The sequence below is a fragment of the Lactuca sativa genome, chromosome 5 (genome assembly GCF_002870075.4).
Source record: "Lactuca sativa cultivar Salinas chromosome 5, Lsat_Salinas_v11, whole genome shotgun sequence".
Lineage (NCBI taxonomy): Eukaryota > Viridiplantae > Streptophyta > Magnoliopsida > Asterales > Asteraceae > Lactuca > Lactuca sativa.
The window spans coordinates 201,475,140-201,494,540 of NC_056627.2; the positions used below are offsets into that span (position 1 = coordinate 201,475,140).

The following is a 19,401-nucleotide window of genomic DNA, read 5'->3' on the forward strand; positions in this document are numbered from 1 at the left end:
CAAAGAAGTCAACATGGATGGTATAGGTGTATAGGCTATAATTGAATTAGTAGGTGTGCGAATAAAACTCCTAGTTTTGATAAAGTGGTTTTGGGTGTGAATAACAATACAGTAGCTGCACGAAAAAACATATTATTACTCATTGACCTGTTATTAATAAAACATAGGTCTACCAAAAAAACCCATTTTCATTGTATTTCATTTATAAGCGATACCCAAGATTATTCATGGATTTTCAGCTGATGTTCCCAACTTGATGCTGCAAAATAAAGATTAAAAAAAAGTTTACAATGTGATATTGATAAAAAAAACAATAAACGGTTCTATACTAACTCGTCGTTTGGAGGATGGGCCCAATCATATTCATAATCGAAGACATAGCCTGCAATCATAGATATTATTATATGAGAATAAGAACCAAAAGGCATTTATGGATTAAAGTTTATAAAATTGGATTATGAGGTTTAACCTTTAGACTTAAATAGTCGACGACACCTAGCCTTAATAGACGTATAGTATAGCATATCTTCGAAGTGCGTACATTGACAAGATGTGATCCATACTGCAAACTCAGGTGGACATGATTCACATAGCTCCTGTTTGAACAAAATTCAGTCACAACTCACAATTACTAGAGTTTAATTAAATGCTAGATTATTAGTTATAACTATACACAATTAGCCAAGTTATCGGGTGCAGTGAAAGCGATTATGGGATACTTCGTAGAACAAAAAACTTGTCTTGCGGCTTTTTTTTTTATGATTAAAAATTCAATATCTTACTTCTTTATTTGTTATATATGTTTTTGAAACAGAAGAGCCAACATTACCTCAGGTTTAATGGCAAACTTCTTCCTCATTACATCCCCATTTATCTCCTCTTCGTTGCTTCCTGCACTCAATCCCTGCCATGGAAGGCTGAAGCCATGCACACAATTAGACCACACAAGATAAAAATTAAATAAAACCATTGACAAACTTCATCTCCTCTGCTCTCACCTTCCTTTTAGGAAATACACAAGAACATAAGCAAGAGACTCCATATCATTACGTCTGCCTTGTTCTGCAAGGTCATATTAAAAGCATCAACTTTTCATTAAGCAACTTCTTATAAATAATAATAATAATAATAATAATAATAATAATAATAAGATGAACAACTCACCGACACCACAGTGTGTCCACAGACTCGCATAGCAGTGAGTGCCCACAAAACTTACACCTTCCCTGCAAAAAGTTTACCTTAACTATAGCCTTCTACTTACATTTTTTTCCTTAATAGAGCACTAAACTTTGAAAATTTTACTCTATTAAATCAATGTAAAAAGCATTGTATTCCAAGGAATGTCTATATGATGTTATAATAAGCAAATCAAAATTGCTATTTCTTGCATTTAACCCAATTTCTTAATCCTACTCATTTAACACATTAAGAATAAACAGGACTTACAAAATACCTGTATTCTATGTGTTCATCTGTCTCAGGATCTAAAACAACATTTGCAAGGCCAAAATCTGTAAGGTACACCTGCCATATGAAACATTTATCATACCATTACTCCAATATATAACACATATAATCTCATGTAACACAATCTATCATGCACTGATTACTTTGAAATCAAACATTCTGATACAAGCTAAAACATGAGGCTATATAAACTACCAAAATTTTTGCACAAACTGTGGTATGAAACAGGTCATGCAACAATGGCATATATATGGTTTTTTTTCTTCAAAAAACAAACCCACATGCTAAAGGGAACAATGTTAAGATATTTACATAATTGAAGAACTACCTGACAAACATTGCTGCCAACACCCATTAATAAATTTTCGGTCTTTATATCACGGTGAACAACACCCTTATCATGCATAAACTCGACTGCTTCTATCTGCACAAGTTGGTATAAATATGATTCAGAATTCAAATGATGCTACACGACTGAACAAAATTTCTAGGGCTATATTCAGTAATGGGGATGATGAGGGCATTTATGTCTATTTCCACAAGAAGAGACTGAAACACAATACAACCAATTCTTTCATGCCATGCAATGATTAACTTTCACAACTTACTAGTTGATCTGCAAGCATTAATACTGTCTTCAAGCTGAACTTTCCACCACATCTGTGCAGAAGTTCTTGGAGGTTTGGTCCAAGAAGGTCAATAACCATTATATTGTGCCCCCTTTCAACTCCAAACCACTTGAGGCTTGGTATTCCCACTGCATTAAACTTAAACAAACATAATATCAGATAATATGTAAAATAATCAACACGAACTATCCAAGAGAGAGAGAGAGACCTCCTCCTTGGAGACGTTTATATATTTCTGATTCATGATACAGTTGAGGATGCTCCGTTGTGACAGGTTCCTAGAAATAAGTTTGGGCTCACAAAATCTTGTTTGAAGATCAACTGTAACAATCATATAATCACACAAGTAGAGCTTGAAACATTACCAGCTTAATAGCTACTTCTTCCCCACTTTCAAGAATAACACCTGCATAAACTTCACAGAAAGCTCCCTTCCCAATCTTCCTTCCCAACTTAAACTTCTCACCAACAACATCATCTGTATCAATTATTCTTTCTTTATTTTTCTATAGAACAATGAATCCGAACTTAGACCCACATAAACCAAGCTTAAACCTCAAATCAGGGCATGAAGAAAAAACTAAACACTAGTTAATACTTTAAAAACCCGCCCCAAAACTTTCATCAAGCTCAACAATTAATCCAACATCCTATGCAAAATCAAGAAGCTTTCTAACTTCTAGTAAAAATACAAAACTAATGTTACTTGGTTAAATAATTGAGTTATATGATGTGGGATTGTGGGTCGAAGCTTGACGCTAGCTTGTAGGGGACAAACAAGGAGGGATCAAGGAATTATATGAGGAAAACGAACGATATGCTTTGGAGAGTGAAAAACGACGAGAGAATGATTGAAAATAAAACAATAGGAGTGGATTAGTGTTAGATATTACCATGCAGATCGCCGAGGAAGATCGTGAAGGTGGAGTTAAGATAAAGCTAGGTCTACGTCCACGGTAAGGAAGGGTTTATATGGTAAATACTATTTAGGGTATCCAGGATGTATTAAACTTATTATGGGAGAATTTCGTGACGTCTAAATATCATATTTTTCAACCTAAACTTTAAATATCATATTTGTCATTTGCCATTCTTAGGATTTGCCAAAATCTATTTTTAATAGGTTTTACTATTATTTAATCCTTTTTACAATTTAAAATCATTAAAGTTGAAAAAAGATAACCAAATTCACAATAATATCCTTTCGTTCTAAATCGCATGAACCTATTTACCTGCTGCAATGGCAGATTGAGTCTAAGAGATCATCATAACATGTGTTGGCCTCTCTTTTTTTTGCCTTGTCGCATCTTCTTTGTTGCAATCAGCTAAGATTATCATGGAATTTTCTGGCTTTCTTTGTGAATTCTGCTGAATACCTTAATTATTTTTAGGATGCATGATCAGAATATGTGCAATCGGATACAATCACTAGGTCATTTCTGGGCATTTTTTAATGTTTCATTACAACTAATGATATAATCTGCAATACAAATGGGATTACTATCAACAGGTTATATCTACACGAATGGGATTACACCAACATCGATCTTGTTGGCTCCTTCAAATTCCAATGTTTTCATTATTTTCATCTCTTAAAAACACATTTAGCTCACAATTAAGCTTTGAACTAACAATCTGTAATCAAAATAGAAAAAAAAATTGTAATGTAGATTGAATTTATTGATATTTGTGTTGCTCTTTGAGGTATTTTTTTCGAACAGTTATTGTTCATAAAACTCGACATAACTTTATGTATGCCGCTAACTTAGATTCATCATAAAGGTAAGAAGCACATAACTTATCAACTTAGCATTAGTTCTAAATTCGCATCCACAAATCATAAATAACAACAATCTTTGACATTTGAACCAAAGAATAGCAAGCAAAAATTACATCTCACAATGTTGGTGTAAGCTATGTTGTATGCGTATTGCATATTAGTTCACAAAGAAAACCATAAAATTGATACTTTTAGCCAATTGCACAAGAAATATGGCGAAAAGACATAACAAAAAGACGCAAGAGGTTAAGAAGATGATTGTGTTAAGAACTGATCACAACAGGTAAAGCATAAGGTCAATTTGGCCTTCTATTACTCGTCGTATAATCTTGATCTGATAACAACATTAGAGAAAAACCGAAGTTGAGAAAGGGCAAGAAGAAGGACGACATAATTAAATTATCTGCAGCTTATACTCGATTGGAAGATGGAAAATGGCGACATGGAAAGAAGGAGGATGGAAAGGTTAACATTGATGATGATCGTGAGGAAGACTTTGAGAGATACCCGATATTATGAGTTCTTGTCATTTTAGACGGAAATGATAATATCGTCCATCTAGTTTTTATTTTAGTTTTAATGGTTTCAGAATATAAAAAAGAACTATTAAATGTTAAAAACATTAAAAATATATATTTGGGCAAATCTGATATTTTAAACGTTTAGGAATGGAAAATATGATATTTATAGTTTATGTCGGGAAAATATGATATTTTGACATTTACTAAGGACATAAACAAAATTCTCCTTAAAATTTAATGGATTGACATATCATCATTTTACTTACTATATAACTCTATATTAATTTTCCTACAATGAATTGAACTCAATAGAGTTCAATGAAATATATATTTAGTTCTTAAAAGTTTTCCTTTTTTCCATTGAAGAGTTCAATGGTCTTTGAACTCCATATCCATTGAATGCCAACATGACATTCCATAATAGCAGAGTTTAATCCATGTAAAGATCCAATTTTCAAAAGAAAATTTTCACTTTTGATAAACCAAAATACTTTTACAAACCATGAAATCCCAAATTCAATCGTTTTCAAAATTCATATCAAATACAATTTTATTTCAAATCATCAGAGTGTCCCATAAAAACGCCTGAGAGAGTGCACGACACGCCATCAAGCCTTGTCCTTGCCCTTGGGCTCAGATGTACCTTAAACAAATCAACAAACTGTAAGCTAATGCTTAGTGAATTCCTCAAAGCATACCCCTAACACAATCCGCATAACACATATCATATTAGCTATAAAAGATACATATATCACATAAGCCATGCATACAAACATATAAGGATGCCGTGGGCTCCCCCCACATGGTCTTATACCAAAGTGCCATGGGCTTCCCCATGGTCTTTAACCAACATGCCATGGGCTCCCCCACATGGTCTTTCATTTGACTGCCATGGGCTCCCCCATGGTCTTTAACTATCAAGCCATGGGATCCCCAACATGGTCTTATCTAAGTGTCATCCCCCCCATGGTCTTCCCTACAAGTATCATATAATCACTAGCATACCACTTAGCATATAGCTAACTATCATACCACATATCTCTACTACAGCTAGTGTACCACATATCACAAAATGGGCCGTCATTGGTGCCTCAGACCCATTGGTATGGTGAGGAGACTCACCTTTGTCTGTTGAATCCGAAAGCCACCCTCCTAACAGTCCATAACCACCCGTCCTGAACAATAGTAACATTACCCAAGGTTAGAGCTGAACACAATCCAACTGAAGGACCCCAAACCCCAAGTCCTTTCATAATGGCCCAAAAAGTCTTCCTTTGCTAATGGGCCCAAAGTCCATGTCTAAAATCATTAATGGGCCTCATGGCCTAATAAAGCCCAACCATAGTATCTATGGCCTATAACAGATAAGTTAGCCCACTAACTCCAAAACGTGACTAGGCCCAATGACTAATTAAGGCCCAAAAGCTTACAAGCCCAAAACAAGTCTGAGCCCATCTGAGCTGCATATGCCTTGTGTACCACCCTGGTACGTGCAGCGTACTGAGTCCCTGAGCTGTATGCGTGGCGTACTCTAACTTACGCCCTTGCATGCTATATGTGACTTAAAAACTTGATTCTTCACATGAGGACTTCATATAAGATTCAAACTCATGCATGGAGTCTAGATACTCTTCAAGCTAGCACCTTTATGCATCTAGCATGCTCACAAAGTTCAAATCTAACCATTTCAGCCTCTAGAGTTGCTCAACTCTCAAGAGAAGGTCCAAAACCAACTAAAGGGACCAAATAGAAAACCCTAGCTAGATCTAATGAATAAAATGGCAAGATCAAAGCTTTATACCTCCAGAAGCTCTTCAAGGTGAACTAGATGCAGATCCTTGAAGCCTAATGCCACTCTAAGCTTTCTTAGCAACTCCTTCTTCTTAAATGGACACTAGAATGGCCACAAATACACTCCTTAAGCTCAAAAACACTCTTACAAGGTATCTCTGGTGTAGAAGGGCGAAATAAGACTATGGAGGCTGACTAGGGTTTGGTCTAAGAGGCTTAAGGGTGTTTAAATAGGTGTCATGTTTGAGAATTAGGGTTTTGGCCCTCTGTCGCGTAAGCCCCGCATACCTATACGTACGCCCTGTGTATGTGGCCACCTTCCATGATCATGCATCCTTAGTACGCTAAGCGTACTGCTGGAGTACGCCCCGCGTACTAAGGGACTTTTATGCAATGTTTTCCTTTTCAAGGGTCTAAAGAGTAATACCTGAATTGGAGTGTTACAACTCTCCCACACTTGGACTAGACTTCGTCCTCGAAGTCCATATTGATGGGTTTTAGCCATAAGAACTTTCCTATGTGCGCATGCAAAACCCTAATGCTTGGATCTAGGCTTTCTAATTAAACATGCTTTGAATCCAAGACTTCTAATGACTATTTAGGTGTAATAACAATATTGAAACAGATCTAAAATCATACCTTTGAATTCCTTGTTGATCTTGTTGTCTTGGAGCTTCTAGAGTCACAATTGTCACTCCTCTAATGGCTTACAAACACCAAATAGCAAGGAGGATGATTTGGGAGAGAGGAGAGGGGAGGAAATCGGCCAGGGTTTCTATACTTTTTATGAAGTGTCGATTTCCCTTTCCCATAGGGTCTATTTATACTTGTAGACTCCTTAAGGGTTACAATCTAAACCCTAATTGGATAATCTTCTCTTAAAGCTATCCAAAATCCATTCCTTAGATAACCCTTTGGATGATTTGAAGCAATCCATAGCTTCTAGAATCCGTCCAATACATATCAATATGGATTTACATTCTAAAGTTTAACTATCAATCAATTTACAGTTTATACCCTCTTATTTAATTAATCTCTTTAAGTCGCCAAATTAATTCCAATTAATTCTATGACTTATATTAATCAAATAACAATATTATTATTCTTTATATTATTCCCATAATATATTAATAATATTTATTCTCTCTTAATAAATCATCCTATCAAGTTGCTATGGTGAAGGCAACCCAAAAGGACCATGCACAACCGGGTCAAATACTTGCCTAATATAGTTGCAGCCTTAGACACTATTCCAACAGTCTCCCACTTGGATAAGTCTAGTAACTATATGCACAAGTACAATTCGATTTGCAATCGTAGCTCTCAAAGACGCTGTCAAACTCTGATATAATCAATCTTGTCCTTTAGATAAGGGATCGTACAGTTCTCTGTTAGATATCATGTTAACAATCCTATGGAATGGTTAGTCAAGCATTTAGGTTTCTCGATCTCTGATTTATTCGACATAGAACTTAATCGAACACATCAATTCAGTTCTGACCGGGCCCGACACATAAGTCAAATCAAATCATCGAGCGGCCGAGATATCTCTTCTACCCTCTTAGGATAAAATTTACAGATAAACTTCGACTTATATGCATTTACTTATTCAATAATCAACTATACACAACAATGCGTTTTATAACATTGAGTTACCAATGCGTTTTCGCATTATCAATGTACAATCAATTAGCAAATAATAAACCATATATCTAGGTTTTAAGACTATATGATATTATCGTCTTGCGATCACCTCATATATATCATATTCCATACGGTGATTCCAGCAAGCGCGGGTTTATTCCAATGCTCAAAACCAGTTCATAAGCACTCATGAACGTTGCAGCAACCCTTTGCTATGTCTAACACCATTTAGACAATCTACACACCGATTCACGACAATCTTCATTCATATCTACTTCCAACATATGAACGATTGTGGACAATTTGAACAATTGGATTATTCCTAATAAACTCAATTATTCTGGAAGTCAAAACATGCAAAGTGAAACAATTAACATAAGATAGTAACATTACTCATAAATAAACTCCTTTATTTAATCATCAAATGTTAATTACATTTATCTATTACACGTTTCTAATACTATCTAATCTACGCTAATATCATCCTTCAGCCCAATACTCCTAGCATGCTGCAAGTGCTTAACCCTACTCAGTCCCTTCGTAAGCGGATCTGCTGGGTTATCTTCTGATGATATCCTCATCACTACGAGTTGTCCTTCTTCTACACTATGTCTAATAAAGTGATATTTTATGTCGATATGTCGTGATCTACCATGATCCCTCAGTTCCTTGGTCAAGGCAACCGCTCCTTCATTATCACAGAAAATCTCCATGGGCTCCTTTATGGTAGGTACAACTCCAAGATCACCGATGAAGTTCTTTAGCCATATTGCCTCCTTCAACGCTTCGCTCACTGCAATGTACTCTGATTCGCACGTTGAATCAGCTACGGTTTCCTGCTTGGAACTCTTCCATGTCACTACTCCTCCATTCAGGGTAAAGACCCAGCCCGACTGCGAGCAGTAGTTGTCCCTGTCGGTCGGAAAACTGGCGTCACTATACCCTCGCACCTTCAAGTCATCACTCCCTCCGAGGACTAAGAACCATTCCTTCATCTTCCGAAGGTACTTAAGGATATTTTTCACTGCAATCCAATGGGCTCTGCCAGGGTTCCCTTGATATCTACTAACCATGCTCAAAGCGAAGGCTACATCAGGGCGAGTACAATTCATAGCGTACATGAATGAGCCAACTGCGGAAGCGTATGGTATTCGGCTCATTTCTGCTACCTCAGCTTCGGTACTCGGACTTTGAGTCTTACTCAACTTGGCATTACTTTGTATCGGTAATTCTCCCTTCTTCGAGTTTTCCATACTAAAACGTTTTAGTACCTTCTCTAAGTAAGTGTTCTGACTAAGTCCAATTAGTCTCTTACTTCTTTCTCTTACTATCCTTATTCCCAAAATGTAAGAAGCCTCTCCGAGGTCCTTCATAGCGAAGCACTCCCCAATCCAGGACTTAACATCCTGCAGAGTCGGGATGTTGTTTCCTATGAGTAATATGTCATCGACATATAGAACGAGGAAGCTTACTATACTCCCACTGGCTTTGACATATACACAAGATTCATCTTCGCTTCGTACAAATCCAAACTCTTTGACTTTCTCATCGAAGCAAAGATTCCATCTGCGAGACGCTTGCTTAAGTCCATAAATGGACTTCTCAAGCTTACACACTCTATTCGGATGCTTCGGATCCACAAACCCCTCTGGCTGAGCCATGTAAACATCCTCAACCAACTTTCCGTTAAGGAAAGCGGTCTTGACATCCATTTGCCAAATCTCATAATCATGAAATGCGGCAATCGCTAGCATCATTCTAATAGATTTTATCTTCGCAACTGGTGAGAAGGTCTCATCATAGTCAACTCCGGGAGTTTGAGTAAAGCCCTTCGCAACCAATCGCGCTTTATATGTGTGTACGTTCCCATCCACGTCGGTCTTCTTCTTGAAGATCCATTTGCACCCAACGGTCTTACGTCCGGGCACATTATCAACCAAATTCCAAACTTGGTTATCATGCATGGATTGGATCTCGTTATCCATTGCCTCTTTCCATTTTGCAGACTCCGGGCCTGCCATGGCTTCCTTATAGCTATTAGGTTCATCAAGATTTATTAGTGTACCATCACTAATATACGTGTCCCCTTCGGTAGTAATATGAAAACCATAAAACTGGGGTAGAACTCTAACTCTATCGGAACGTCTAAGAGGTAAGGATTCGTCAATCAGTTCAACCGGAGTTTCCTCCTCGGGTTGAGTGTCAGCGGTAGAGGTTCCTTCATCTATCGACTCTTGAATCTCTTCAAGTTCGATTTGCCTCCCACTATCTCCTTGGCTTATGAGTTCTCACTCTCGAAAAACTCCTCTTCTCGCAACGAAGACAACATTGTCCTTCGGTCTATAGAAGAGATATCCAAAGGATTTCTGTGGGTAGCCGATGAAAATACATCGCTCACTACGAGGTTCGAGCTTGTCGTGAGTGTCTCGTCTTACGAAAACCTCGCAACCCCAAACCTTGATGTGTGCTAACGAGGGAGCTTTCTTTGTCCACATCTCGTGAGGTGTTTTGGCAACCTTCTTAGTAGGGACTCGGTTAAGGATATGGGCGGCTGTCTCTAAGGCATAACCCCAAAAAGAGATTGATAGTGAAGCACGACTCATCATAGAGCGAACCATATCTAATAAGGTTCGATTACGCCTTTCTGCCACACCATTCAACTGTGGTGTCCTAGGAGGCGTCAATTGCGAAACTATTCCACACTCCTTGAGATAATCGTGGAATTCAAGACTTAGGTACTCTCCTCCTCGATCGGATCGAAGCATCTTGATTTTCCTGCCCAATTGATTCTCCACTTCATTCTTGAACTCTTTGAACTTTTCAAAAGTTTCTGACTTTTGCTTGATTAAATAGATATACCCATATCTACTATAATCATCGGTAAAAGTCACGTAGAAGCGGTTCCCATCCTTCGTGGTTGATCTAAACGGTCCACATACATCAGTATGTATTAGGTCCAATAGACTCTCACCCCTTTCACACGTACTCGTGAAGGGTGATTTAGTCATCTTTCCAAGTAAACAAGATTTGCACGTGTCATCTTCCCTAAGGTCGAATGACTCCAACACTCCATCCTTTTGGAGTTGGGCTATGCGTTTCTTGTTGACATGTCCAAGACGACAATGCCACAAGGATGCTTTATCCATACTAGTGGAAGAATCTATGTTCAAAACATCATTTCCTAAGTTATCAACAATCATAACAGTTTCATAAATTCCATTACATGGTATAGCTTCAAAGTAAAAGACACCATTTAGATAAGCCAAAATAGAACCATTCTCATTATTAAAAGAAAATCTAAAACCTTGTTTATATAAACCATGAAATGAAATGATGTTTCTAGCCATTTCTGGCGAATACCAACAATTGTTCAAATCTAAATATAAATTATTCCTAAGCACTAAACAATACACTCTTGGTCACAGGCGACGATCTTCTGTTCCCCATGATTAGATTGATTCTTCCTTGCTCCACATCCCTACTTCTTCTTAGTCCCTGCACATTAGAACAAATGTGGTAACCACAACCGGTATCAAGAACCCAAGAAATAGCATGATTAGAATCGTTAGATTTAATTGTATATATACCTGCGAAAGATGGCTTGATCTTTCCTTCCTTGATGGCTTGCAGGTATTCTGGGCAGCTTCTCTTCCAATGTCCTATCTTGTGGCAGTGGTGGCACTCTGCCTCCTTAGGGTTAGGGCAGGGCTTAGCGGGATCAACTTTGGTCCCACTAGAAGAGGCACCATCTCGGGCTTTAACCTTCCGATAGTTCTTAGACGAAGCCTTCCTCTTCTTTCCCTTTCCTTGACCAATAGCCAAGACAGGAGCACCGGGTGGATTGGGAGTTGGTGCAACAGACTTGTCTTTGAAGTTGCTCTCAGCGACCCTCAAGAGACCTTGGAGTTTGCTTAGGGTGACCTCCTCTTTGTTCATGTGGTAGGTCATCCTAAATTGATTGTACATCGGAGGCAAAGAGTGAAGCACCATGTCGATCGCCAAGTCTTCCCCAAAGTCAACATTTAACTTGCGAAGGCGGTCGACATACCTTTGCATCTTTTGCAGTTGCACGGAAAGAGACTCTCCATGACCCATCTTAGCGGAAATCATGTTAGTGAAAATCTCATAACGCTCTTGTCTCGCGTTTTGGTGGTATCTCTCGAATAAGTCTTGATGCATCTCGTACGGGTACATGTCCTCGTAGGACTTTTGGAATTCGGAGTTCATGGTGTCTATCATGATGCAATGTACCTTCGTTGCATCTCGCTCATGAGTTTCAAAAGCGGTAATTTCAGCCGGAGTAGCAATTTCAGGGTTGATTTTCTCGAGCTTCTCATCGAGGACATACTCCTTATCCTCATAGCGAGCAATGGTGCGAATGTATCTTATCCATTTGCTAAAGTTCGTTCCATTGAAGGTGACCTTTTGGCAAAGGCTTATCAACGTGAAAGAACTAGCAGCAGCGTTGTTTGCGTTCGACATCTACAAATAGAAAGGACAAAGATAGATTAGAATATGAATCCCTAATTATCACCCAATAAGAAAAATTAGGGCTAGGATCCAACAACAACATTTACATATTAGAAAAGGAATGCCGTAATCTAACATGCAAATAAATTGAAGGTAAGTGAATGACGATTCACTAATTCTCCACCATAAAACCTAACTATTAGTCCTAAATGTATTGAGAATTCCTAGGTTCGGATGAGATTCATTGAAAACTATTCAATGGCATGTTTAAATCTCGATATGCCCCTCTAGTTTGTGACTGGGATACCGAGGATCACAAAGCGGGTGTGAATTACCATGCAAATTCACATGATGCCTTCATTGTAACGATCACCTATTCGACGTGCCGGTAAACCACACACGCTCCATCGAACTATGATAAACAATGAATCACCCTTTGCCACCTTTGCTTAGAACCAATTAGTGTGCCGGTAAACCACACACGCTCCACTAACTTCTTAGCAAGGGTGCAAAGTGTAATTTCATGGGATTGCATCAATTCACTTTTCCTAAAGTAACTAAGATTTGGAAAATTTTAGAAAACATGTAGTTACTTTGTATTTCTTATTATACTTTTAATGAGAGGATGAGGTTGCCCTATCCTACCCGTTCGGCTAACGACCCTCCACTGATCAAGCAAGCGATGGGTGTGAGTGTACACCCATTAAGCGCCATTTTATAGGTCGCAACCTTATACCCACCTTATAGATCGGCTTCGTGAATGAGGCCTACTAACGGTAAGACTAGCATTTTAGTTATACATACATACATACATATATATATATATATATATATATATATATATATATATATATATATATATATATATATTAATCTTGTAATATTATATTTGTATAGGGTTGTATTTTAAACATTTTAAAATATAGGGTTTGAAATTTAAATTGTCTAAATTAAAACTTTTAATCACAAAATATAAATTTCAAAACTTGAGGACAAGTTTTAAACATTTAAAACATGGAGGATCAAATAACAAATAATTTCAATTAACAATTAATTTCCTAATTATCTATATTTGATTTATTCAAGATTTCTTTCAAGATAATTACCAAAATAATCAAAATAATTAATTAATTATCATATAAGGAAATTAAATATTTTATTAGTTGATAAATATCTTTAATTAGATCAAGATAATAGTCATATATATCAAAAAATCGGATTAAGGTTGATCTAATATGATTAAGGTAAGTTTCCATAACATAATCATGAAGAAATCCCGAATCTGGCCATTTCTGACGCTTGGACTCGCCGAGTGCACCAAGGGACTCGCCGAGTCAGGCCAACTCGCCGAGTCCACTATGGAACTCGCCGAGTCCATGACTCAGAAACACAAAATTCGAATTTTGCAGTTTAGTTTCAGATAATTAAGCAACAATTTAATGAAAACCAAGCTAGGCTCTGATACCACTGATGGGTTTTAGCCATAAGAACTTTCCTATGTGCGCATGCAAAACCCTAATGCTTGGATCTAGGCTTTCTAATTAAACATGCTTTGAATCCAAGACTTCTAATGACTATTTAGGTGTAATAACAATATTGAAATAGATCTAGAATCATACCTTTGAATTCCTTGTTGATCTTGTTGTCTTGGAGCTTCTAGAGTCACAATTATCACTCCTCTAATGGCTTACAAACACCAAATAGCAAGGAGGATGATGTGGGAGAGAGGAGAGGGGAGGAAATCGGCCAGGGTTTCTATAATTTTTATGAAGTGTCGATTTCCCTTTCCCATAGGGTCTATTTATACTTGTAGACTCCTTAAGGGTTACAATCTAAACCCTAATTGGATAATCTTCTCTTAAAGTTATCCAAAATCCATTCCTTAGATAACCCTTTGGACGATTTGAAGCAATCCATAGCTTCTAGAATCCGTCCAATACATATCAATATGGATTTACAGTCTAAAGTTTAACTATCAATCAATTGACAATTTATACCCTCATATTTAATTAATCTCTTTAAGTCACCAAATTAATTCCAATTAATTCTATGACTTATATTAATCAAATAACAATATTATTATTCTTTATATTATTCCCATAATATATTAATAATATTTATTCTCTCTTAATAAATCATCTTATCAAGTTGCTATGGTGAAGGCAACCCAAAGGACCATGCACAACCGGGTCAAATACTTGCCTAATATAGTTGCAGCCTTAGACATTATTCCAACACATATATGCAATTAGATCGGGGTAATGCTCCTGCATCTCGTTCTCCAGCTCCTATGTCCATTGGGAGCCCCTTCGGTGCTGCCTATAACACTCATAAAAATCATGCAAAATTTAAACTTTTAAAAACATTTCAAAACCATTAATCATTACAAAATTTGTTTTCAAAATGTATAATATCAGATTATTCCGAAAACATAAACACAAATGTGAAGAGCTGTAAGATCACACCTTTGCCTTTCCGTGATCACCTGATGTACTTGAAACAAAAAAATGAAACTGTAAGCCCGAGGCTTAGTAAGTTTCCCCAAAATACCCATACACACAACAATACGCATATAATCACAAACAACATACTGTGGGTCCAGTCAACCATCGGGTTGGAATACCCCAGGCCCTCAACCATCCGGTTAGAATGCCAACATACTATGGGTCCAATCATCCCCGGGATGGAATACCCCAGGCCCACAACCAACATGTTGGAATGACCACATAGTACGAGTCCAATCATCCTACAGATGGAATACTCACGGCCCACAACCATTAGGTTGGAATGCCCACGTACTACGAGTTTAATCATCCTAGGGATGGAATACTCACGACCCACAACCATCAGCTTGGAATGCCCACATACTACGAGTCTATTCATCCTCGGGATGGAATACTCACAGCCCACAACCATTGGGTTGGAATTCCCACATACTACGAGTCCAATCATCCTCGGGATGGAATACTCAATGCCCATAACCAACAGGTTGGAATGCCCAGGTCTATTGGCTTTTGCACAAAGAAGATATGCCTCAACCACCAATCAAACATGTACACATATAACAAATAATCACATAACAATCTATAGACAGATAAACCGATCTAACTGATCATAGTAGCACAATAACATCCTGTCTACCAGGATACTGATTTAACAGATCATAATAGCATATACCATCCTATCTACCAGGATACCGATCTAACAGATCATACTAGCATAACATATTAGGATAACAATCCAAAAGGGCCGACCGTGGTGCCTTAGACCCTTGAGTATAGTGAGGAAAACTCACCTCACACTGCTGAAGTCCCACGTATAAAACTCCAACTGTTTGTTGACAGATTCCCAAGCTATCAACATCAAGCGACACCCAATTAATAATTGGGTTCCAAGCCCAAGCTCCAACTCACGCTCCAAAGGCCCAATAGTCAACCAATGGACTAAAGCCCAACATATGGCCCAATTTTCTAAATTGGGCCCAAACCACTACATGGTATTTCCTTAAGGCCCATCCAATTATTCTAGTCCAAACTCTTGGTATTCCCATGGCCCAATATCACATAATCATAAAGGCCCAATTATGGCCCATATATGACCCAATTTTCCAAATTGGGCCCAAGACTCTCATATGGGCCTTATCCTAAAACCCATACAATTATTTAGTCCATTTACCTATTCTTGGAAAGCCCATCAGTAACCCAATCACCAAGGTCCAAAAGAAAAGCCCAAGTGAAATTAGGGTTTTCACATGAAATGACAATTAGGGTTAAGTATTCCTACTTAACCCATTAAGGACTTAATCTATTAAGCCCGATATTGCCTTTTGTTAATTTGCCAATGATTATTAATTACCATTTTAGGTTTAATAATTAATTCTCGTACGGTCCCGATCAATCCCAAAGTTAGGGTTTCAAGGCATTAGGGTTTTCCAAACCCTAATTAGGGTTTCCAACTCAAATAATAGCCCATTAATCAAACAGTTGGCCGTTTAGGTCAATTAGGGCTTCATTGGACCCATTAGTGTTTCATTGGGCCCACTTTGTCCAAGCATCCCCAAACGAGTCAAACGCAAATGAGGGACACACCGCCACCCAACACGGCGGCCGGTGGCGGCAGGAGGCGACAGCCGCCACCTCACGGTGATGATTATGGATTTTTCTATTGATTATTACGGAATGATTACAAAAATATTACAATGAACACACACACTCAAAATAACATAATTAATACACACCCACAACCACCCTTGTGGTGGCAGGTGGTGGTGGTGGTGGCCCTCTTGTGATTCTGGCTAAAACAATCACCCACACACGAAATCTACACCATACAGCAGCATACGCACCCGCCATGGATGTCCTTGAGGCGACAACTACCATGGCCGGCAGCCATGGTGATTTTTCTTGGGTTTTTCCGGCAGCAACAACAACATAGCGGCGGTCATGGCGTTTAGCAGCTGCCCACACCGGCGTTACTTCCCTGCTACACCCACACGACGAATCCGCTTCATGAGTCCACGAGCTCAGACACCATTTCACGGTTGCAGAAGAGCATTTGTGACGACATCTTGATCTTCAACGAAAATGGGCAGCAACGACTATGCCTTCACCATTTCAGCGCCACGGGGCAACAATCCTGGTGGTTCACACTATCAGTTCTTGTTCTTCGCTAACCACGAACGGCAGCAACTTCAGCCACGAGTCGTCGTTGACGTCGGCAATGAAACAGTGGCAAATGACGTTTTCGACGGCAGCAAAGTTCGTCGGTGACCTTGATTGATCGGAGCAGCGAAATGAGGAAAGGAGGTGGCGGTTGGACGATGGAGAATGGAGATGGCGGCTGGAGGTTTAGGGTTAGGGCTTGTTATGCTTTGTTTTTAAATGAATAGGAAGAAGGTGACGGGGGAAGGGAGCCAGATTTAATTAAGTCTCGTGTTCCAAACGAAACTATAACACCTTTTTATAAGTTTGGCCCCCGGCTCCATAATTTAATGCAGATAAAGTTCAATATTTACACTACAGCCCCTGCTCTACAAAATTCCTTTCAACACAAGTCCAAAAAATACCAATCAGTCCCTGGCCTCTAAAACTCATGACAATTTAAGTCCCAGAAGTTACCATATAACCCCTCCATGACAAATTCTTTTCAGCTTAGGTACATAACTTACCATTTTAGCCTCAGCCATCCAAAATCCTTTCATATTAAATCCAAATGATACCAAGCACCCCCTGGCTTCTAAAATCCTTTGAAAAATAAACCCCGAAACTACACTTTAACCCCCGAAAATTCAATTCTTGTCATTTGGCTTCCCGAAGCCAACACCCCGCCAAATATTATTTGTTTTTTGGGCTATTATAAAATAATATAAATTATAAATTTACATCTTGGGGCTCCGTATTTATTAATTATTTTAATTAATTTAAACAAAATGTTACACTACCATTGCACCTTTACTAGCTTCACTTCCTTGTTCTGAAGAACCTTGGTCCTCCTATCTAAAATCGCAACGGGCCTCTCAGTGTAGTTTAGGCTCTCATCCACTTGAATGTCGTCCAAAGAAACGACCACGGCCTTGTTGGTGACACACTTCCAAAGCTGTGACAAATGGAAGGTGTTGTGAATCTGGCTAAGGTCATCCGGCAGCTCCAAACGATAGGCCAACTTGTCCACCCGGGTCGTAATCCTGAAGTGTCTAATATATCATAGTACACAATCAACCTCTAGTTGCCCAAATAATTTATGCAATCCTATTTCTGTAATTAAATCCCGTATCTCTAGGTGACCGGTGTGTCTCCACTGCCACACCCGATGCAAGAATTTCCATGAACATACACACAAATACTCCACAGTCTGCTCTAGTTGCCTCTTCTTCCTGCTGCGGTACATTTTCAGCTTCAACAAATTCCACCAAACTAGGTTTCTGCCATTCGAGAAAATGCCGTCACCATGAAATTTTGTCTAGTTCACTTAAAATACTATCACCCAAGTTTTTGAAACAACAGTTATTCCCATATTCTACAAAGTAACACACCATTTGGTTGAATCGTATATGGTCACTTTCTAGGTAATGAGATTTAACTCGGCTAAAAACCAATGAAAATTCCTAACGTTCATGGGAACTAAAACCTACATAAAAATTAAAATTACATGATATATAAAAAATATACTAACCCGATCAACATCCTTCCAATGAGGTCCACAAAATTTCCCTGCTGCTATATTCCTCAAATAAAATTCTTTACAAGCATCCATAGTGGTGCCTTGATGATTAATAATCATCCACCTAGCAGTCACATGACTGATTTCCTTGAGCAACGACGTGCATATTATCAAATGTTGTGTGTTATAAGATAAATTGTTACATTTTGTATAATTAATTATCCAAAACGTTTTGTGCTATGAAATAATATAGAGAGTCCAACCACCCACTCCCATACATACCAAGTTACCTTGCCCAAAATTCCCAATGGATATCAAAACCTCTATAATGCTTTTATGGAGTCTTCTATATCTTTCAGTCGACGCAGATCTTCATTTGTGACATTTGGTAATAATCGATTCTATGATAAAAATTTGTGTCAAATTTTGTATTTATTACATCGACATAAGGTCCAAATCTCAACCCGCTTATCACACAAAATTTAGTTTCACCATATTCTATGACCCTCCTCATGTAACATCATTAAATGACAGAGCATCAAGTTACCATTCAGGATGGGAATACCGATGAATATCCCAAATGGTGTCTCTTGAGATAATTCCATCCACCTAGTATTTAGTCTTGGAATGAACTTCCTCAAGACTGTCCCCACCACCCCTCTAAAAGTTACTTGTGCAGCCCATCCACGCATACTATGCTACATAAGACAATATATGTGTGTGTGTGTGTGTATATATATATATATATATATATATATATATATATATATATATATATATATATATATATATATATATATATATATATTGTTAAAATTTTAGACGATCACACGTATATACTTACTACTAATCCGAGATAAATATCACAGTATATGAAAAAATTAAAGCACTTTGATCTATTATTTAAAAAAAAATCAAAATTTCCATGCCTCAACTG

The 19,401-nt window shown here is 38.0% G+C and overlaps 1 protein-coding gene across 1 annotated transcript; it reads right to left on the bottom strand.

Annotated features, from left to right (window-relative positions):
* Nucleotides 1-235: 235 nt before the first annotated feature.
* On the bottom strand, nt 236-4,035 carry LOC111918634 (casein kinase 1-like protein 9). Its single transcript, XM_052771865.1, has 13 exons — nt 4,000-4,035; nt 3,732-3,734; nt 2,465-2,605; nt 2,308-2,377; nt 2,079-2,227; nt 1,799-1,894; nt 1,457-1,527; nt 1,399-1,412; nt 999-1,062; nt 830-917; nt 542-596; nt 330-382; nt 236-259 (listed from the first exon to the last, which is right to left on the bottom strand). Exons 1-13 carry the CDS (start codon nt 4,033-4,035, stop codon nt 236-238), a joined length of 864 nt encoding a protein of 287 aa, XP_052627825.1.
* Nucleotides 4,036-19,401: the final 15,366 nt, after the last annotated feature.